The following is a 22,520-nucleotide window of genomic DNA, read 5'->3' as shown; positions in this document are numbered from 1 at the left end:
GCTCTCAGCTAAGTGCTAGTTTTATATCTGTTAATTCAGAAAATTTGAAGTTTTTTGTACTTTTTTGTGTGAAAGTTTAGGTTTCCCTCTTTGATAGTTTTATTTAGAGTTAAATTAAGTATTTTTTCCCTCCCCTCGCTGTTGGCGTAGTGTGTGTGTGTTGGGCCTGTGTGTCTGTATTACTTTTAGTTACTTTTAATTAGTAGCTGTATAGATTTGGATGGCTGATCAGCCCAAATCTGTATTTTCTAAATGCACGAGTGTGGCCATAAGCTCTCCCGGCTGATGGCCACACTGTGTGTTAGTGCCTGGGGTTGAACACCTCACATCTGGATGCTCCATTTGTGCAGGGTTCAACCCCAGGGCACTGAGGAGCGGAGGTCCAAGCTTGTCTTGGCGGGCCTTTTACCGCCAGACTCGGCTCGCCTCCGCTCCTTCGGGAGTAACCGTGGTTTCGGTTATTCCTCCGTGGCACCCTCCTGCTCCTGGGACTCAACCTCCCATTTCTGGAGAGGAGAGGGATGCTAGGAAAAAGGACCGGAGGGAGAAGCACCACAAGCGGCGGCCGAGGCCTCAGTTCGGCCCGCCAGCCAAGCGGCTTCTCCCGGCTCCGTGTCGGCTCGGTCTCCTCCTTCTCGGCTCCGGTCCCCTGTGTGCTTTTCACGGGTCCTGAGGAGGAGGAGACCCGATCTCCGTCGAGGCTATCGAGGAGGCACTCCAGGCCTACCTCGGTAGCCTCGTCGAGATCCACATATAGCCTTTCTGATGCTGATCTGGACCGGATGATGAGAAGATTCATCCAGGCCCAGATGCAGATGGGAGTGCTCTTGCCTCCCCTCTGGGGAGCTCAACACCCTTTTAAGCCTATTGCTCCTTCTCCGACCCGCTATCCGGGTTCGGAGCAGCTGGAGCCGAGCAGCCGGGCGGGGTGGGTCGGCGCCGATAGTACTTGGTGCCGGATCCGACCCTGCCCTCGAGTGCGTCGGATCCGACCTCTCGGAGCCTGGATCCGAGCCTCGGATCCGGGGATCAGTGCTCGCCGGCGCCCGTCTGTGTCGGGCGCACTGTCGCCGGATCCGGCGCCGGCACCGGCTCCGATCCACTCTTCGGATCCGAGGGGGAGCCGATTGTCGGATCCTTTGGTCGAGGTCGGCTCCCCTTCGGCGTTTGATGTAGTGGAGAGGGCCCTGTTGAGGGTCTCCGGACCCCGGCACTTGTTCGGCTCCGTCCCGCTCCTCTGCACTGGGCCAGGCTTCCACCATCCGGCCCTGGGACAGCCCGCTTCTGTGCCCCAAGTTGCTCCTATGGAACAAATTGCTGCTTGTGAGGACTCCTCTGACAGCCCCCAGAGGATGTCCTCGCAAGCATACGTGCAAAGGAGGCACATTGACTCCCGAGTCTCTCACAGAAGACACGGACTTGGAGGAAGGGGAAGGCTCCCCACGGTCACCCCCCGAGGATGTCTCATTTGGAGACATCATGGAAATGCTCCGTATAAGGGGGGGGGTGGTCTGCCCCCAAGTCTTCCTCGGACGAGTCCGTGTTCTTGGAGGCATTTGAAGCGGGCCCGTCTACCTCTTGGGTGTCCCCCCCTGCCGACCCCCTGGTGGACCTTATTACCACCAGGGCGTGGAAGGAACCGGACACCGTGGAGCCAATTCCCAAGAGGCCAGATAGGATCCTTAGCCCTCCGTCCGACCGGGCCCATTGGAGTAAGGGGCCTCCGGTAGATGCCATGTTGACGGCGGCGGCCACCAAGAGGGAACTGGCTCAGGAGAGTCCCTCAGTCCACCCCCCGAGCAAGCAGTCTCGGATGATGGACCGCTTGGGGAAGCGGATGTTTAGTTCAGCGACCTTCTCGGTAAGGGCGCTGAACTACTTGGCACATGTCATTAGGATGCAGCGAGATCTTATTAAAGAATACGCTGCATCCCCCCCAGAGTCCATTTCGGAGGAGGACAGGGTTCTGCACTCCACCCGTATGGCCAGTCTTAGGTCAGTTACTAATACTTCTATGTGGCTACTCTCCCATGCAACGGAAGGCGCCGCTAGAGCTGCGGGGACGGGACTAGTCACTAGGCGTCAGGCCTGGCTCCGTCACTGCGATTTTTCTGAGCCCTTCAAAGCGTCATTTGCGAACGCCCCCTTTGATGGTTCTGCTCTGTTTGGCAAAACCGTTCGAGACGTTGACCCAGAGCGAGAAGGACGGGAAGACGCTGTCTGCCGTCGGAATCCGCTTCTCTGCACCCCAGAGGCCCTACTCTAGGAACCAAAAGGGTCAGAAGAAGATGTGGTTCCGGAAGTCGCAGCAGTCCCAGCCTGCTCCGGACAACCAGTCCTTCCGTGGCAGAGGAGGACAGGGAGGACGCCGCCCTAGAGGCAGAGGGGCTCCCAGAAACTTCGGGTCCAGGGAACCTTTCTCTGAGCGGCCCGCAGCAACCCTGAGGGTTGCCCGACTGCTCCACTCTGGAGGCAGTCGGGACGTTCGGGCACCTAGCGGCATGGGAGTCCATAACATCGGACCGCTGGGTTCTCCAGATCATATCCAGAGGATATCGCATCCCTTTCCTTCACCTTCCAAAGTTAAAATCCTCCCAGGCGTCCCACCGGTCAACGGGAGGCCGCTTTGGCAGAAATTGGCCATCTGCTAAAGAAAAGAGCCATCCAGCCCGTCCCCAGACCAGATCGGATCAGGGTTCTACTCCAGATTCTTTTTAGTGCCAAAGAAGACGGGGGAACTAAGACCAATCCTAGACCTCTCTCTCGAATCTGGCAGTCCCCAAAAAAAAATTCCGAATGGTCACTCTGCAATCTATTCTCCCCCTTCTGGGAGAAAATCACTGGATGTGCTCGATGGACCTCAAGGACGCGTACTACCACATCCTGATGGACAGGCGCTCCAGGAGGTTTCTCCGCTTCCGGCTGGGAGCCAGTCACTACCAGTTCCGGGTCCTTCCCTTTGGTCTCACCACAGCCCCCAGGGTGTTCACCAAAGTACTAGCAGTGGTAGCGGCCCACCTGAGGCTTCAGGGGGTGCAGGTCTTTCCCTACCTGGACGACTGGCTTCTTACCGCCCCAACAAGGCATCTACTCTTATTGGCGAGACTCCTTTCTCCATCTTGCTTCCTTTCTGGGCATCACAATAAATACAAAGAAATCCAACCTGGCGCCCACACAGCTCTTAGATTTTATAGGGGCCAGGCTAGACACAAGGAGTTTACGAGCCTTCCTCACTGCGGACAGAGTTCAAAATCTGCAGCTCCAGGTGCGGGCCATTCTCCACTCAAGTTCTGTTCCGGCGGAGTTGGTCCTGAGGGCTCTAGGGTCCATGGCATCAGCTATAGCACTTCTTCCTCTTGCCAGGCTCAATATCGCATTCTACAGTGGGCGCTCTTAGTACAGTGGTCATACCTTGCTCTCCCCATGCATCATCCCATAGCGATCAGCAAGGCTTGCAAGCGGTCCCTCTTGTGGTGGCTCCACTCCCCGGATCTCCACAGAGGCCGCCCATTTTGTGCTTCTCCCCCTCTCGCCACGGTGACCACGGACGCCTCCCGCCTCGGGTGGGGGCACTTTATGGCCGGACCGTCCAAGGCACGTGGGACGATTCAGAGACCTTACTGCATATCAATGTTCTAGAGATAAGAGCAGTGCTCTTAGCGTTGCTAGCACTTCAGGACTTTCTTCCCTTGGGAACAATTGCGATTCAATCGGACAACATGTCTGTTGTCTGGTACATCAACAAGCAAGGGGAACAAGGTCTTACCCTCTTTGTCGAGAAGCCATGAGAGTTTGGGAATGGGCAATCTCCACCAACCGCTTTCTAATAGCAACGCACATTCCGGGTCGGTCCAACATCCTAGCGGACAAGCTCAGTCGCACCATTCTGACCCCTTACAGTGGTCTCTCAATTGTCAAGTAGCGAACGCATATTCGCACGGTGGGGAACCCCTTCATGCGATCTTTTTGCCTCTCCCTCAAACACCAAGTGCGAGCTCTGATACCTCCTCCCGGAGGTACCCCAAGAGACGCTCTGGTGCATGCTTGGCCACCCGGTCTTCTGTATGCTTATCCACCCTTACCTCTGATGCTCCAAGTTCTTCAGAAAGCCTCTCGGTGGGTTGCAGAATGATTCTCATTGCTCGCTTTGGCCTCGACAGATCTGGTTCCCCTTCCTAAGGTCTCACTCGGTGAATCCTCCTTGGATTCTAAATCCCATCCCGGATCTGATATCCCATCCATCCTGCATTCCTCCTCCGAATCTGGACAACCTGAAGCTGACCGCTTGGCTGCTCCAGTTCCACTCTTGATTAGGACTCGGTATTTCGTCACCGGTTAAGGCAATTTTGGTGGCAGCTCATAAACCATCCACTAGAAAGGTTTACGAAGCAAGTGGAAACGTTTTTCTTTGTGGGCGGAGCGGCAAGGCCTGAATCCCTTCACGGTTCCTCTTCCTTTAGTGCTTGACTTTCTAACCACTCTCTTTAACGATGGTGCCAGCAGTTCCACAGTCAAAGTACAACTGGCGGCAATTTCTCATTATCACATTGGCCACGACTCTAATCCTCTTATGTCAGCCAAATTGTGTAAAATTTTTCTTAAAGGTACTTTTCTTCTCAGGCCCCCTATAAAACAAGCAGTTCCTCCTTGGGACCTCTCTCTGGTCCTACAGGCCTTGACCGCCTCCTTTCGAGCCAGCGGCTACGGTAGATCTCAAATTCTTGTCCTACAAGACAGCCTTTTGGTAGCCATTACATCGGCCAAGAGAGTTTCTGAGCTTCAAGCATTATCAGCTAAACCTCCTTACTTGGTATTTCATCCGGACCGTGTCTACCTCAGGACCAACCCGTCCTTTCTTCCTAAAGTCGCTTCTGAAGCAAACATCAATCAGTCCATTAACCTTCCTGTTTTCTTCCCTAAATATGAAAACAAAGGTGAATATAAGCTACGTTCATTAGATGTTCACAGGCAACTTAGATTTTATCTGAACAGGACGGCTGGTCATAGGCAATCCGACCAGTTGTTTATTTCCTTTGCAAAATTTAATTTGGGCAAGCCAATTTCTAAAGTTTCTCTGTCCCGCTGGATTTCACAGTGCATATTATTGGCTTATCAAGCTTCAGGAAGGCCCGACCGGAGGGTGTTCATGCCCATTCAACCCGGTCAGTATCTACCTCGGCAGCCTTCAAGGCTAGGATTCCTCTAGATGATATTTGTGCAGCAGCCACGTGGGCTTCATCTCATACTTTTATTTCCCACTATAAGTTGGATCGTGCATCTAGGGGTAGAGCATCCTTTGGCTCCGCGGTGCTCGAATATCCTTCCATGATGGCGCCCAAGATTCAGGTAGCTGGGGACTCTGTCCCACAGGTTGCAGACAAATGAATATCCTACTTCAGATTTAGAAGTTATGTACTCACCATAACGTTCCATCTGAGTAGGTGTATTCATTTGTCTGCAACCATCCCGCCCTCCTGTCCCCCTGGCCTTTCAGTTTCCTGCATATTCTATGTTACCCTTTTCAGGGTGTTGTTGCTTTGGCAAACTCGATCTGAGGTCATGAGGGTAGAGCAGGGCATTATGGGTGAGGGGAGGAGCTGAGAGCTTGGATCCATAGCTGGAAAACCATGCCGGTTCGGATCCGATATCGGATCCATAACCCACAGGTTGCAGACAAATTAATACACCTACTCAGATGGAACGTTATGGTGAGTACATAACTTCTAATTTGTTTTTCTAAGCAAGGGATAGGAACCAAATTATACATTCACCGGGCCTTGGTATCTTGCTTGATTTATAACATTGTGGTGTACCATAACAATGGAAGGAATTTCTGGACCAGTGTAATATTGTTGAGGCATGGTGGTGTTTAGTCTGTGTTGCTTTAATGCACTGGTCTGTAAGCATACAACATCACAAGTGAATAGTGTCCTAGCAGTTGATTCTCTCCAAACAAATGTAAATGTGGAGTTTGCACAACTTGGCTAATTCGAGGTTGAGCTCAGTGACTCCAGGAACCTTCCTACCTTCATTTTAGGAATCCCTGACATCTTATAGCTGCACGTTTTATTTCTCCCTAATTCTAACTTTACATTGCTGATCATATTTTGAACAGATGGATCTGTTCCTCCTTTGCTCAAGGACTTGGGTCACAATTGGAACCAAGTGTATCCCATTTACTTGTACTTTTTACTAGTTACTTGTTAATGTGAGTCAAGTGTTGTTGTTGTTGTTGTTGTCTTTCGGCTTTTCCCGGTTAGGGGTCACCACATGGGAACTCCGGTCCTCTAATGATTGGCAGTAGATTTTCATGAACGCTGAGGTGCCAGCTCGACATTCAACCTTCAGCGAAGGCACGCCCATTTACGCATGTCTTTCGAACGCCCACCCAATCGCGGGGAGGTCACAGAAGGCACTCCCCGCACTCCAGCCAAGAATCGAACGGGAGAACCTCTTGCTGTGAGGCAACATCAAGTGTAAGAAGTGTGTAATGACTCTCTAGTACTAGTAGGTTCTAATTTTTCTACAGCCGTGGTTTGCATCATTATGTTTAGGGCACATTGTTGTCCTGTGACTTTCCTTTAGTCCCAAAAATGAGCTGCTGCTACAGAACTTGAAATATTTATTAAGATTTTCCATAGTTTTGTTCGATTTTATGTAAATTTGTAAAAGGAGCCCTTTATGTGAAGGAAATTGGGTAAACCTAGTATAATTGGAGCAATAGACTGTGTGTGTCATGTAAATGACACATTCATTAGTAAACAATTGAATTAACTGAATGTTTTTAAAAGCTTTATACAACCTGCAATATTAAGTCTTTTTATTTTCTCCTTTAAAATTTGCAGGTCTGGTCGTGTTGGCATGGTTTCTGTACTCATAAACGTTGTTCGAACAGAAAATATTCTCGGCCTTTGGAAAGGAGTGTCACCGGTAGGTTAGTCCACCTTCAAACTGGAGTGTGTCCATCTCACAGCTGTCTTTCATACGTGTACTGGACTCCAGTGGTGCATTTGATAAATCAAAAGCAAAACTGAAGCAGTAAAGTTCATTGTTCCTTGATGGTGCCGCAGACAGCTGCTTATAGCTTGACAGTGTTAGTGTTAGTAACTGGTACTTTTCCTGTGTATTGCCAACTCTTTACTGTGTTTAACAAAACCACATTTATGTAGGTTGAGTTTAAGTGGTCTCTCCTACTTGTGGCAGTTATTTTGGTGGTTGGCTGTTAAACATTTCTCATTTATGTGACATTTTGATTGACTTCATCCTTTATCTTTAAATTCACATTTCCCATAAGTCATGTTGTTTGAGTTCAAGATCATTTGATAGTCTTTCAGGACATTAGTCATGTGTGGCTTCTTTTACTTGTATGTGTAATTAGGACACTGCATTTGTAAACCTCATCAGCAAGTTACATATGGGAACGCTCTTCACAATAATGGGTCTGATGATGAGCATTATATTTAGTAATTTTCTTAGCCAGCTTTAAGTTGCAGCAACATGGCTTTCTCATTTATTGCCTTTCTTCACCTGGGACAATATCCTTGGTGGTGTTTGTAATTGTCGTATTCTGTTCCCCACTGAGAAGCAGTTGAGATCCTATCCAACTCCACTACCTGGCTGCAGTGATTTCTGTGGTACAGTCTCAACTTTCATTTTCTCCACTTCCTTTGCATTCTATTCAGTGTGCTCTTTGTGTTACTGTTGATTTTATCATTCTTGTGATCATTATTCTGTTTCTTTAATGTCTCAGGAACCTTCTACCTTTTCTGTCCTTCTATTCTAAATTATGACCATGGCAACCTTTCTGTCTCCTCTTTTAGATAAGACACATTTCCTTTCATCTGCAGAAGACTTCTTGTATGTTTCTTCATCCCTAAACTTAGTGTGTCTTGTTACGCTGCTAAACCAAGTTTTAATTATGTTTAAGTTGTAATGTAGATCTGCTGTTGGCTATTTAATGTAGCTTACAGATTTTGTCCATTGTTGTGCAAGGGCCACTGCATTTATTTCTTTGTTGTGATTACATGACCTTGGGGTTGTTCCATTCATTAAACATAATGTAGAGTACTGCATGTTCATTGAAAGTATTCTGATATTGTAAAACAAACCCTTATTGTAACTGCATCATGGCTGAAAGAGCTAAAAAAAGGGCCTGAGCGGTCTAGTCCATTAAATCAAGAAAACTGCTTGATGGCATGGTGGTGCAGCAGCTGCTGTTGCTGTCTTTTCATGCTTGATATTTTTCCAGTTAATTTCTCAGCTGATATTCCATCTATGTGGAGTGCTCACTTCCTGTCTTGTCTGTGTGGTTTCTCCCTGAGAGCTCCAGTTTCATTTCACATCACAAAGGCTGTGCATATCTTGGCAGACCTTTAAACTATCTGTAGTGTGTGTGCGTGCACTCATCTTGCAATGAGATTGTACTCCAGTGTATGCCTTGTGCCCATTGAGTGTTGGTACAGGCTTCAGCTCCACTATGATACTGCACTGGAATGAATGGTGAATTGGTGAATGAATGAGTAAATCAGAGGTTGCAAACCTGGGATCCTTAGTATCATCTCTAGAGTGCTGCAGTAAAATGAGTAGAAAAAATGCCCTTGTCTGTTCCCAGGGGAAGAATACAGATCATTTTCCTGCTATTTGTCTTGAACCATTCTTCTTCCTCCAACATACCCAACATATGGTTGGTCTGTTAATACCTACCCTGCTGTTGGGTAGTATTCATAATTAGTTGTGCTTTCCTCAAAGAAACTAGCACAGCTTGTCCTTGGCTAGATGTGCAACAGTACTCAAAATGTATAATACCATCTAGGTAAGCTTACAGCATAGTTGTGGGGTTTAAGATTCTGTTAATCTTTGGAAGACTGCTGGGTTGCCATGTAGCCCAAAGGGAAGAATGTTTTATATTGAAGCAGTCCCTCTAAAGTTGAAAAAGTTGTCTTTCCTTTAGTCTCAAATGTGAAATGGATTTGCTAGTAACCTTTTGTCTGGTCTGATGTGGTTAAGAAGCTTGCCTTCCCTAACCATTCTATTAACGCAACCCTAGGCAATGGTAACTGTCAAATTTTGAAATTCTGTTCATCTGCTCAGAGTCCTCACCAAACATGCTATTTCTGTGGGGATATTCCACTAAATTTGGACTCCTCAGTTATGCTTTGCTGAAGCATTTTTTCATACTTTTACCTATACTGCTTTTCTCTGTGGCACTGGTATTCATTAAGGTTACAAGTTAACCTGTCCTGGACTAGTCTCAATATGATGTTGAATCAGTTTTGCTTTGATAGTGAATACTGAAAACATTTCCTTGTTATGTAGTAGACAGTACACTGTCCAAGCAACCAAAAAAAGAATTTGTCAGAACTGCAGGTGTAGAACGTTTTTCCTTACTAGATTTGCTGTGCCTGGCATGCAGGGCATCCTGTGACCTATTACTGATGGATTTACTGCATGTCAGCAAGTCAAGTGGTATTAGAAATATGTCTAGGGATCTAAACCTCTTCTGCAACATCATTAGAACTGTTTGGGAGGGACAGGTGCATCTTTCAGAGGATACTGCTGCTGTGGAACAGACTCCCCATCCATATAAAAACAAAGCTTATTGACCATGGGATGGTAAGGCCAATCTATAACCGAATGGAATAGATTTCAAGCACAAAAATGGAAATTTACCTAGGTTTAAAATGGCCTTGAAGGGCAGCTAGCCTTGTACTTGCCTGTGAACATGTAAATATAAAAGATAATGCTGCTGTTTCAAGCTGTCGAAGCCTTCGTTACTATCTGGAAATATGAAACCATGAATGTCGTAGCAGACTGCACTGTAGTTTATATGGTATATAAATTAGCAAGGGGAAAACATTCTTACCATGCCTCAGGTGTGCGTAGGGGGATGGAATTCATAATGTTTACATCATATGTAATGTGTACTGACAAAGGAGAGTTCCATTACAGATTAGATCAGCTCAGCAGAACCGTGGTGGTTGCACACGATTGAATGTTAGATGGAGATAAATTATTGGACCCCCCCCTCCCCAGACCAGACCAGCTCAGCTCAGTAGAACCATGGTGGTTACACACAGTTGAATGTTAGACAGAGATAAATTATTGGATACCCCCAGACCAGTTGTGTGTGTGAGAGATGGGCATCTCCCTTTGCTTCTCAAGGCAACAGACGGAGTCAATTCTGGTCCACAACACAAGCAAGAAGGCTTGGACAGCAAATGCCATCTCCAAGAATTGAATGGATCTTTTTCTTTATGCTTTTCTATCTCTGTATAGCCTTACTTCTCAGTGTGGTTCAAAAAATAAATAAATAAGAGTGGGGACAGGAAATAGTTCTGTTTGTCCCTTTCTGACCCAGGCAGCACTGATTTCTCCCACCTGCTTTAGATGGCAAGGGAGAAGCCTCTACTGTTGCCTCAGTATAATGAACTGTTTGACACAATGCAGAGGCTCCCTCCTTTAACTACAGTGATCGCGCTCATGGTTTTCTTATGGTTCAGGTTATACCTACTGAGTGTACATCTCCCAGCTATTTCTACCTACCTGCCTGTAGAGCCCCTCTAGCATCCATACCCCTTAGTCACACAACTGCTTAATGGAATATTCCACCTGAAGCCTCTTGGGATATAAAGTGGTGTCAGCATGGGAGCTGAATTGTGGGCTGGAGAAGCTGAACTTGCCACTGTTTGAACTTTCTGCAACAGTGCCTCTAAAATGAATTTTATCTCTACATGTTGTGTGCCCCATGCCTGCTGACCATCATGCGTCCCTGTATAGGACCTGAGCCCATTCCTCCCCACCAAAGGGTGGGGAGTGTCATTCAGGCAGTCATGATGGTACTTTGCCATGTGTACCGTTGCTGTCTGCATGCTGACCACTGATGTGTGTGCTCTTCACAACAACCAGATGAGCCTAACCCCCACCCTACCAGTGTCTGTATGAGATGTATTGTTCCAGCTTTGACCATGGCTTGTGTGACTTCTTCCATTAGTTTGGTAAGTCTGGCTTATTCACCCATTTAGAGATCCAGAGGTGAATCAATCTGTTTGTCTGGCTGTGGTTGACAGGCATTCCCTCCAGTCAGCAACTCACTTAATTCCAAGGTACAAGCTATTGATTTTTTTCCTCCTCAAATACTGCCCTCCATTCTAACCTTATCCCAGTGTATGACATAATGCTGCATAGTCACGAGCTTCCAGTACCTATCACCTGATGTAGATAAGCTGTCACACATACATTCCCTAAAAACTACAGTGATCAGCTGAAGCTGCCTCTCCATATGAGTGGTCTGTGATTGCATGCAGAGCAATGATCAACTTGGAACCACTACATCAGAATGGGTGAGCAGCATTTGCCACTCACTTCCACTCTCATGCCCAGTTCTTCCAGAGCCTAAGCTGTAAATTGAATTCTGGTCATTTGGGCTGTAGTCAGGGCTATCCACTTAGACTAGAGTCAAGCTGGACCTGTACAATTTCCGACTTGAAAACCTGCCTTCATTATTGTGTTACTTCTGCTAGGAGAGCCTTGGAGTTCCAGGCTGTCATGAGCAAGGAGCCATTGTTGTAGTTTCATGTAAAGTAAGGGTTGGTTATCCTTAGTAATAATCTATCACTTATTCCAAATGCCATGGGGGGGGGGGGGGTCCTGCAGTTTCCTAGCTGCACATAGACATTTGCGGTATTATCTCGATAGAACTAAAGCCTTTAGAAAATTTGACCATATGTGTGCGTCTCCTTTGCAGAAAACAAACTTGCCAGCAGAGACAAAAAATGTGTACATTTTTGTTCAGTTTATCTATCCATCCTTTGACTGGGTTAGTCACACTAGGATAGTAGCCTTTTTTCAGGTGAGCCCCAAGATGATATTTATACTATTCGAGGAAATTTGGCCAGGGCATTGAGGAACTTCCCCTACTCTTTTTTGATAGGTACCTTGGGATCTTTTGCATCCACCTGAGCTACCACCAACTCAAGCAAATGGAACCTCGGTTTAACTTGTCATCTGAAGGACAACTGGTACTTGCATAGCAAGCTGATTGCGTGCATAGCAAGCTCATTGCATCAATTTTTGTCCATGTTATGGGCTTTCAGGAAAATTTAGGTCCCCTTCTGTAATGGGTACTGCAGCTTTACTGTCTTTCTCAAAGGGACATCTTACAAGCAGCCAACTAGTCCTCCGCACATACCTTCTCAAAGTGCTACAGACTAGATGCAATACCCAGAGCAAGGACTGGATTTGCTTCAATCTAGAAGGGTATTCTGCAGTCATCATCTGAGCTTGGAGATGACCACTGTACTTTAAAGGGCCAGCTTTGAAAATCATCTCTGTACTGATAAGTGCAGTAGTATCCCACAAGAACATAGTACTATTGTGGAGGCAACTTGCCATAATTGCACATGTTAGTGTGGTTAGTGTTACAGCCCTGTCTCCCTCCTTACCATTTGCTGCAGTGAATAAAATTGGAGTCCACACGGGGAGATGTGGATATGAAGCTATTTATTTATTTATATATATTTATTGGGGTAGTGCACTGATCAGTATTGACCCATTTCAGGCTCAGCCTGGGTGAAATGCAAAACATTTTGCAAACAATAAATACAGAAATGTAAGCAGTGGCAGGTTCTGACTAATTGCATAGAAAAAAACATATATACATTCTAGTGAACAGGCACAGTGTAATGTACAATACATACATTAGTTTCTAAAGTGGTTCAATTTTCAGTGAATCATGAGAGCGGAGAAGACTCTGAAAGAGTTAGGTGGTATGTCCTGTGTTAAAACAGGAGCATTTGGCCTGGATAAAGAAGTGCTTTTTGAGTGGTATTCTTAACTTGGAATAAGTGTAGTTTTCCTTAATGTTGATGGGCAGAGCTTGCCAAAGAGCAGGTGCCTGAGAGGTGAAATGATGTGCAGTGCTATGGAGTTTGGTTTTGTATGCGGCAGTTATGCTGTGAAGTCTAGCTGCAAGGAGATTAAATGTAAAGTTGAGTATTTTGTAGAGTTGTGATCCTAAAAGTAGACTAGATCTTTGTTTTATGGGTAGCCATTTGGCTTTTTTCTAGGGTGGTACAGTGATGCTCACAGATAATTGAACTTGTAATGAATCTGCAGATGCTGTTAGAAAGCCTGCAGTGGCGGCAGTGTTTTTCCTGGAGGCAGAAGCAAAAATTGGGAGCCAGTGTTAAAGCTGAGAAAGGAGAACTCCTTTGCCAGTGGCTGGTCTGGCTGGTTGGGATAGAAAAGAGGAGAGCTTTTTGGTCTAGAAGAGGAGGGTATTTTGGCTCTCGCATTCTGTGTGAATATGTAAGATTAGTGACTTGTCAAGCCACCGCCCAGGTATTTGAAAGTGGAGGTAGTCTGTGTGGAATGGTTGTGTAGGTCAAACATAGATGCATGGTAAATTTTCTGTGGAGTTCCACAAAGCATAGTTTTGATTTTGGTCGGGTTGAGAAGTAGTTTATAGATGTTATGTGATCCTATCTCGCCTACATTCTGACTGATGGGCACGGAGCCGATCCTCGGCTCCGACTCGGCACGCTTATGCCAAAGAGCGAAGTCTCTTATTGGCTGAGCTTACTATATCCCAGGATGCACCACTACCAGTCCCCCAGATCTCGTTTGCCGCTAACAAGCAAAGACGTGGTCTCGAGCTGGCTGAGCTAAGTAGTGTTTTCTTCACTTACTTTCCTGTCAGGAATTTTCTAAAAATTCAACAAAAAGCTGTTTTAACAGCTGTCTAGTGTTTTTGTGTATGAGTGGATAATTTCTGTTTGATATTTGTGTGGTGATTGTGTTTTTTTCTGACTAGAGGTCCCCTTTGAGTTGAAGGGCCTTCCCCTGTCAGTCCATTGTTGTTCAAGTCCATTTATTTAGGGATTTTTGGATCCCTTTAGTTATTTTTGTGACAGCCTTTGGTTCTCAAAAAAAAAAAGGTTTTCAAAAAGATAAGAAAAGAGAGTTTTTTCTGTGATATTTAGTGTGTTTGATTTAGCTAGTCACTAAATTGGTTGCCATAATGTCACAGGCTCCTAGGCCTTCAGGATTTAAAAAGTGCACTAAGTGCAGTTTCAAGATGTCAATAACAGATGACCATTCTCTCTGTGTGTACTGTTTGGGCACCAAACATTTGCAGGAGTCCTGTAGCGTGTGCCACGCGTTTTCCTCGAGGGTCCTCCAAGAGAGGAAAATAAACTTATTTTAAAAGGCCTTATTAAACCCTCTTTTGAAGAGGCTTTAGCTTCATCTCCTTCTCCTGCAAAGAAGAAAAGGGCGTCGGCTCCGACCAGCCCGTCGGATCCGACCGCCAAAAGACATAGGCAGGCTTCTCCTTCGGCTCCACGGACCTCGGAGCCGAGGGCGGAACGGTCTGCCTCGATGCCTCCAGCCTCGACTCCTCTGGGTTCGGAGCCGACGGCTGGGCCTCGAGAGGCGGGTCATCTTCATCGGCTCCACTGATCTTGGAGCCGATGAAGGTTGTCCGCTCAGACACTTCCTCCTCGGCGCCGAAGCCCTCTTCGGCACCGATCGAAATTGGTTTGGACACTCCGTCGGCGCCGATAATTATCGAGTCGATTCGGAGCCGGTCCCCTAGTCCCTTGGAGCCATTGGAGAGGCCTACTCAGACCCGTTCGGTCTCTTCCAGGTCATCAAGGATGTCAGATTCGGACATAGACAGGGTACTCCAAAGACTTTTCCAGTCCCCAGTCTTTCAGAAATTTGTTTCAGCTCCGACCCAATTGGCTTCGGAGCCGATAGCCCATTCCATTGCCATTCCTCCTCCGACCGCTTGGCTCCGGAGCAGGTGCTGATGGAGCCAGTAGAGATCCTAGGGTCGGCTCCGACCCTTAGTCCAACCCCGGCCTTCGGGTCCGAGTTTAGCACACAGACTTCTTCGCCGGGCCGGGGTGACGTTGGGACCAATGCTGTCGGTTCCAAGCCTCCCTCTCGGTGCTTCGGCCGCGGGACTTCCGTCTGCTATCATGGCTCCGGAGACTGGACCCCCCCAGGATTCTGGGGGTCGGGCCTTCAGGGCTATGAGGAGTGCCTTGGCCAAATCTTCTTCGGCCATCTCTACGGCTTTACCGGCACCTTCCCTGGGCATGGAGACTGGGTCTTTGGCAGTTCCCCTGTCTCTAGGCAGCGGAGCCCTGGGGCCTGAGGTTGCCCCCACTGGGGGTTCCCCTCCTCTTGAGGGTCTTTCGGAGTTGTCTTCGGAGGAGCCCCCAAGGAAGAGATCGTGCAAGAGGAAGCACGTGGACTCCCCGAGTCTCTTACATCGGACACTGATCTTGATGATGCGGAGGGGTCCCCAAAGTCGTCCTCGGATGATGTCTCATTTGCAGACATTCTAGAGATCCTCAAGCAACGAGGCGGCTGGAATTCCAAACCCCCCTCCGCTGATGAGTCGGTGTTCCTCAAGGCCTTCGGGGCTCAGCCCTCCGCCTCCTGGGTGTCTCCGCCCTTCGACGAGCTCCTGGATTTGGTTTGTCGGAGGGCGTGGGAACATCCAGATACTGTGGAACCAGTGCCTTCTCGCCCTAACAAATTTTTGTCTGCCCCACCCGAGAAGGAGTTCTTAACGAAAGGCGTGGCTGTAGATGCCATGGTGGTGGCATCTGCTACCCAGCAGGACGTGGCAGAGGCTTCAACGTCCGTCCATCCTCCTAATAAGGAGTCTAGGAGCATGGACCGGTACGGGAAGCGCACCCTGACTTCAGCAGCCTTTACTCTAAGGTCCCTGAATTATTTGGCACATTTCACCAGACTACAGAGGGATCTGGTCAAGGAGCTCTCAGACTCCCTCTCAGGTAACCTACCTGAGCAGCTAGCCCAGTCGGTTAGCTCTCAGTTGGCTATCCTTTCCTCGATTTCTAACTCGTCCATGAGGCTCATTTCATATGCGGCCGAAGGGGCAGAGCGGCAGGCACAGGCGTGGCTCTACGAAGACAAGCCTGGCTCCGCTTTGTGTCATTGTGGAGGCCTTCAAGTCTTCCTTGCCGACGCTCCCTTTGATGGGTCCTCTTTGTTTGGACCCAAGGTAAAGACACTCTTACCCGCTGTGAGCAGGAGGGAAAGACTTTATCTGCCGTAGGAGCACGTTTTTCCACTCCCTTCGGCCTTATCCCAAGGCTAAAAGAGGAGGGAAGATGTGGTTCCAAATCACAGAAATTCTTTCCTCAACAGCAGGAAGATTCCCTTCCAGAGGCAGAGGACGGGAAATTTTTCTGGGAGACGCCGTCCCAGAGGCGGCAGAGGCCCCGCAACACTGGAGACCGCGAGTCCTTTCGTGGCTCTTCAGCCTCCCACACTCCATGAGGGATTGCCCGGCTGTGCTGCTCGAGCCAGTTGGGTGCCGCTTTGCCAAACACCTAAAAGCCTGGGAGTCTATTACTCAGGACAGATGGGTGCTTCGGATTATTGCGGAGGTTACACCATTCCCTTTACACGCTCACCCCACCGTCCAAAAATCCCGGACCCACCACCCAGTCAAAGGGAAATTGCAGCCGTAGAAGCTTCATAGCTGCTAGAAAAGGAGTCATCCAACCGGTCCCCACAGACCAGATCGGATCCGAAATTACTCAAGGTTCTTTTAGTGCCAAAAGACAGGGGACCTGAGACCCATTTTGGATCTCAGCAAACTAAACCAGTCCGTCATGAAGTCCAAATTCGAATGGTCACTTTACAATCCATTCTCCCATTGTTGGAGAAAGATGTTTGGATGTGCTCCATAGATCTCAAGGACGCCTATTATCACATACCGATACATCAGGCGTCCAGGAGGTATCTGCGCTTCAGCCTGGGAGACAGTCATTTCCAATTTTGTGCACTGCCCTTTGGTCTCACCACAGCCCCCAGGGTGTTCACCAAGTGTTTGGCAGTAGTGACTGCTCACCTGAGGAGTCTCTGATTCCAAGTGTTTCCCTATCTGGACGACTGGCTCCTGACTGCCACCACCAGGCATCTACTACTAGAGAACCTACAAGCCACCATCTCCCTGGGTGTTTCCCTGGGAATTACATTCAACTGGTCAAAGTCTGTCTTGCTGCCTTCTCAGCGCATAAGATTCATAGGAGCAGAGATAGACTCAAAATTAATGCGGATCTTCCTTCCTACCGAAAGGATACAAACATTACAAAATCGGGTCCAAGCCCTGCTTCTAAGATCCAAAGCCCCAGCCAGGATGGTCCTGCAACTTTTAGGTTCAATGTCTGCCACGGTTCTCCTAGTTCCTCTGGCAAGGTTGCACATGAGGATTCTCCAGTGGCTATTATCGACACAATAGTCTTTTCAAGATCTCCCCCTCAATCATCACATACTGATTACAGAAATGTGCAAACGGGACCTCTGCTGGTGGCTTCTGCCATCCAATCTGAATCAGGGAAGACCCTTTGTTATACCCCCTCCGGTGGCCACCTTGACTACGGATGCCTCCCAGACGGGGTGGGGGGGGGCATTGTCTGGGAAGGTCAGTTCAGGGTTCTTGGCTTCCCAACGAAACATCTCTCCATATCAATGTGTTGGAAATGAGGGCTGTACTTCTGTCCTTACAAGCCCTCCACAAGTTTCTCCCTCAAGGCATTATCGCCATCCACACAGACAACATGTCGGTGGTCTGGTATCTAAACAAACAAGGAGGGACCAGATCTTACCCCCTTTGCAGAGAGGCCATGAGGGTGTGGGAATGGGCAGTGGCTACCAAGCGCTTCCTGGTAGCGACCCACATTCCAGGCAAATCCAATGTATTGGCAGACAGACTGAGCAGGACTATTCTCTCTCCTCACGAGTGGTCTCTGAACGAAACAGTAGCAGCTCAGATTTTCAAAAGATGGGGGATTCCGTGCTGCGACCTGTTTGCAACACCACCTAAACACCTAAGTGCAAAGGTTCTTTTCCTTGACCCCGCGTCAGGGGAGACAGCCTGGATGCTCTAGTCCAACCTTGGCCAACAGGACTGCTTTATGCTTTTCCTCCGATTCCACTCCTCCCCAAAGTCATCCAGAAAGCTTCCCAATTGGGGTCCACAATGATTCTAATTGCTCCAGATTGGCCTCGTCAGGTATGGTTCCCCTACCTACAGAAATATGCTCTGGACGGTCCTTGGTTCTTGGACCTAATACCGGACCTTCTGGTTCATCAGTCGGGACAACAGCACCAGTCCCTTCACACTTTGAAATTAACAGCTTGGCTCCTCCACTTCCGACTATAGTCAGAAATCACACCTTGGACCCGGAAGTTATTCACATTTTATCTTCAGCCCACAAACCCACCACTAAGAAGTTGTATCACAGTAAGTGGAAGAGGTTTGCTATCTGGGCTCAACTCAGAGGATTAGACCCTATTACTGCCCCGATACCAGAGGTCTTGAAATTTTTAACATCCTTGTTTAATCAAGGATCTTCAGTCTCTACTATTAAAGTCCAACTAGCAGCTATCTCCAAATTTCACGATTCCACAGACCCACCGTTGATGAGCAGCAGATTATGTAAAACTTTCATGAAAGGTGCTGTGCTTTTAAGACCCCAGTTTTTCATCCTGCGCCTCCGTGGGATCTTGATTTGGTACCGTGCCTTAACATCTTCCCCTTTGAACCGGCTGCTACATGTGAGTTGAAATATCTGTCTTGGAAAACTGCCTTCTTAATTGCAATTACCTCTGCAAGAAGAGTTTCAGAACTTCAAGCCCTATCTATCAAACCACCGTACTTGATTTTTCACAAGGATAGAGTATCACTTAGACCTAATCCATCTTTTGTCCCAAAAGTTTGCTCTAATCTCTGTCTCCAACAATCTTTAGAGCTACCAGTTTTCTTTCCAAAATTTTCAAACAAAGCGGAATACACCTTCCATACATTGGATGTTCACAGGCAATTGCGCTTCTATCTAGATAGGACTCAGCAAATTAGGAAAACAGATCAATTGTTTGTGTCCTTTTCAGATAATAAACTGGGTAAAACCATTACTAAAGCTACTATTGCCAAATGGATCAGAGATTGCATAACTCAAGCTTATTCCTCTTCAAATAAGCAACTTACAACATCTGTCAAAGCTCACTCTACTAGAGCTATGGCTACCTCTATTGCATTCCATTCCAAGCTCGCTATTTCTGAAATTTGTGCTGCGGCTACTTGGTCCAACCCGCACACTTTCATTTCCCACTATAAATTGGATGTGGCATCTAAAGGACGAGCATCATTTGGTTCCACGGTACTCAGGAGTGTTTTCCAGTGAGCCACCCAGGATTTAGGTGCTAGGACGCTGTCCCATCAGTCAGAATGTAGGCAGATAGGATCACATAACATCTTTTAGTTATGTACTCACCATAACTTCAGATGTTTGGGATCCATCTCGCCTACATTCCTAATACCCACCCTCCTTCCCCCTGCCTTGGAGATCAGAAGAGATTGAACGGTTTGGGTTCTACTGTTTTTTATCTTGTATCATCTGTCAATGTTATATAAGCAGTGCATGCGTGTGCATGTATGCGGACAAACTAGATCTGGGGGACTGGTAGTGGTGCATCCTGGGATATAGTAAGCTCAGCCAATAAGAGACTTCACTCTTTGGCATAAGCGTGCCGAGTCGGAGCCGAGGATCGGCTCCGAGCCCATCAGTCAGAATGTAGGCGAGATGGATCCCAAACATCTGAAGTTATGGTGAGTACATAACTAAAAGTTTTGAGTCATTGGTGAAGCTCAATGCCAAATCCAGTCAGACTTGCATTAATGTTGGTGTGAGCGTGACCTGATTGGTAAATGTCATCAGCATAGAGGATAAGTGGGAAATTGAGATCACAAGGAAGTTGAATGAATATGGAGAAGAGGGGGGCATACGTAGCTCCTTGTGGTACACCTCTGGTAATAGTTGCAGATTCTGATTGCAAAGATTCTATTTTAACTCTGAGGTGTCTGCCAGTGAGGAAAATTTTTTAAACTAGGGAAAAGAATTTGGAGTGATATCCATTTCATTTAATTTGTCTTGTAGAAGATATTGGTCAGAGGTCATATGCTAGGTCTGTAAGTTGGGCACTTGTAAGGAGGCAACTGAGTTTAGTATGATGTCCATTAGGAACCAAAGTGCTGTCCTGGTACTTCATCCAGGCCAGGATATTTGGAGGAGAGCAGGTGGTACTGTTTGATTTAGAGGGAAAGTTGGTTGTAGAGACAGTCTTCAAGAAGTTTGCTCAGAATTGAGAGATGTACATTGGACGAAAGTGAGCGAGAGATCTTTAGGGTTGGTTTGCTTTGGGAGTGGTCTTGTCTAGATTAGCTGTGTCCGGGTTAGTTTTGAGAATGCTTGCATGTTTCGGAATAAAAATATAGTCTTCATCAACCCCCCCTCCCCCATTATCCCACTCCCTATATTTGGTCAGTGTGTTGCGTCAACTGTTGCCATCTGTCTTAATTCAGTGCCAATGTCCTACCTTTATTGACAGTCAGGCATGACTGTTGTAGGTCTACTTATACAATTCTTCCTTATGTTAATAAATGCACAAATGGCACACGGTTTATGGTCTGCTGTCATTCAGTTGTGTATTATTGTAGCTCTAGAAAATGAGGGGAAGAGGGCCACCATGCAAAGTGTATAACCGAACCTGTCCCTTACTTTCAAGAACATTTTTCTTTAATTGTAAAAGATTTTCCTGGTAAGGGAATACCTCATTGACAGTCGTGTGAACAGACACAGTAACTGCTCAAATGCAAGTAGAAAAAGCAGCTATAACCTGAAATTTTGCACGGACTGTATGTTGCTTTTCCCTTCCCCTTCTTTCTCATTATCCCAAGGAATGAGCTTTTGGGCAATCTTAAAGACAAGAGTTATGTAATGAAACGCCTGTTGATGCTTCAAATGCTTTTCTTACACAGGTAAATATATTGCATTTTAAAGGTTATGGGTCAACTATGTCATTATTTATGTATCTGTAATAGGTATGTGTGTGTAAATATATATATATATATATATATATATATGTTTACATATAGACATGTATGTATAACTATGTATAATATGTAGATCCATTATATAATCTAATATTTATATATATAAAGTCAGAAAGGCCGAGGCTTCCTTCTGGTCTATACTTTTTTCTAGTGCTTAGAAAAAGTAAATCACAGCAGCTATCCCTGGATTTACTTGTTCTGAGCAAGATTGTACATAGAACAATGAAACTGTTACTGCAGTGTATAAATCAAGCTAATGTTCTGGCGTAGGTTGTAAGTGTAACTGTAATCAATAAATAACTTGTTTCCTTGTTTACCCTGTTAATTCTCTGCAGGACAAAAACAACTGAGATACAAACAGTTCTGACAGAATTTCAAAACAAACTATATTAGCAAGGCAGTTTCTGATAGCACTTGGATGTATGTTATTTTTGTCCATTTGTTGACTTGGTAAGCTCATTGAACTAAAAATATCCCTTTCCCGAGGTGACCCTGTTCATACTGAGGGAAGCCTATTTAGTAGAAGGTGATGGGATACAGTATAAAAGACCTGATAGGTTTAAACAAAAATACTGGGAATATGAGAGCGTCTTCTTTTTTTGCTTTGGTTGATAGAAGTGGTGAAGTTTAGAAAGGGCAGATATAGTTCTATGATGTGAATGAATCCATGCTGCATGGGAGAAGTCAGAGAGAAAGTTAAGTAGTTTGGTTTGGATGCCTCTTTCTAGTCCTTTTTAGAAAATGGCATCAGAATGTCAATAGACTAATAATTGGAGAGATCTTTGAAATTCCCACGTCTGTGTAGGGGTGATATGTACATTTTTTACCCCGAGGGCTCTGGGAAGTGGCTTCCCTGATTGAGCTGTTTAGTATGGAGATGAGGATAGGCCATGGCATCCGTGGCATCAGCTGCAAGCTGAACGTTTTCTGCTGGTAGGTTGTCTGGGGCAAGAGTAGTGGGTTTTAGCTTGAGAAGTCTTTTTTTTTTTTTTTTTTTTTTTTTTATAGTGGAGGTTGGTGTGGACTGGAATCTGTTCGGTGTGTAGAGGATGGGGAGGGTTGGAGGCTCCGTGTTAGCAGTCAAGTTACAGCATTGATGAAATGTGAGTTGAACTAGCTGGCATTACTTTGAGAATGATCATTTAGAGATGGAGTTGGATAAGTAGACTGACCTGGGTGAAGGAACTGATTTAACTGAAGACGAGAATGGTTTAGGGTGAATTGAGTAGAGGTTTTATAGTTTTTTTTTTTTTTTTTGTAAAATGTCTGATTTGATTTTGCTTTTAGCCAAGTTTCCCAACTGTTTAAATTTCAGTGGGATAGCTACAGTTTTATTCTGTTTGCAGTTAATCCAAGCCCTGTCCCTGTGATTCATTAGTTGCTTAGTTTGTCACAATAGCCATACATCTTGATTAAATTTTGCTGTTTTAGTTCTGATAGGGGCCACTTTTAGGTTCATAGGTAAGTACTAGGTTCATAGGTAAGTACTAGGCTATCTGCCCAGGGGCATTTATAAGCCTAGCCACAGAGTGATGGGTTTCGCCTCCCCATTAGATTAGTAACCTGGGCCTTAACTCTGAGG

At 46.5% G+C, this 22,520-nt stretch overlaps 1 protein-coding gene across 1 annotated transcript in view; it reads left to right on the top strand.

Moving 5' to 3' along the window:
• SLC25A38 (solute carrier family 25 member 38) overlaps positions 1-22,520 on the top strand; it is a gene marked incomplete in the record, with an annotated part of 312,352 nt that overhangs the window by 124,022 nt on the left and 165,810 nt on the right. The window contains 1 exon segment of the mRNA XM_044075325.1: positions 6,846-6,930. Within this exon segment, the coding sequence (XP_043931260.1) occupies positions 6,846-6,930 (85 nt within the window).

The sequence above is a fragment of the Protopterus annectens genome, chromosome 1.part1 (genome assembly GCF_019279795.1).
Source record: "Protopterus annectens isolate FY-2018-M chromosome 1.part1, PAN1.0, whole genome shotgun sequence".
In the NCBI taxonomy this organism is placed as follows: domain Eukaryota; kingdom Metazoa; phylum Chordata; order Ceratodontiformes; family Protopteridae; genus Protopterus; species Protopterus annectens.
This window is presented reverse-complemented; position numbering and strand designations above follow the sequence as displayed.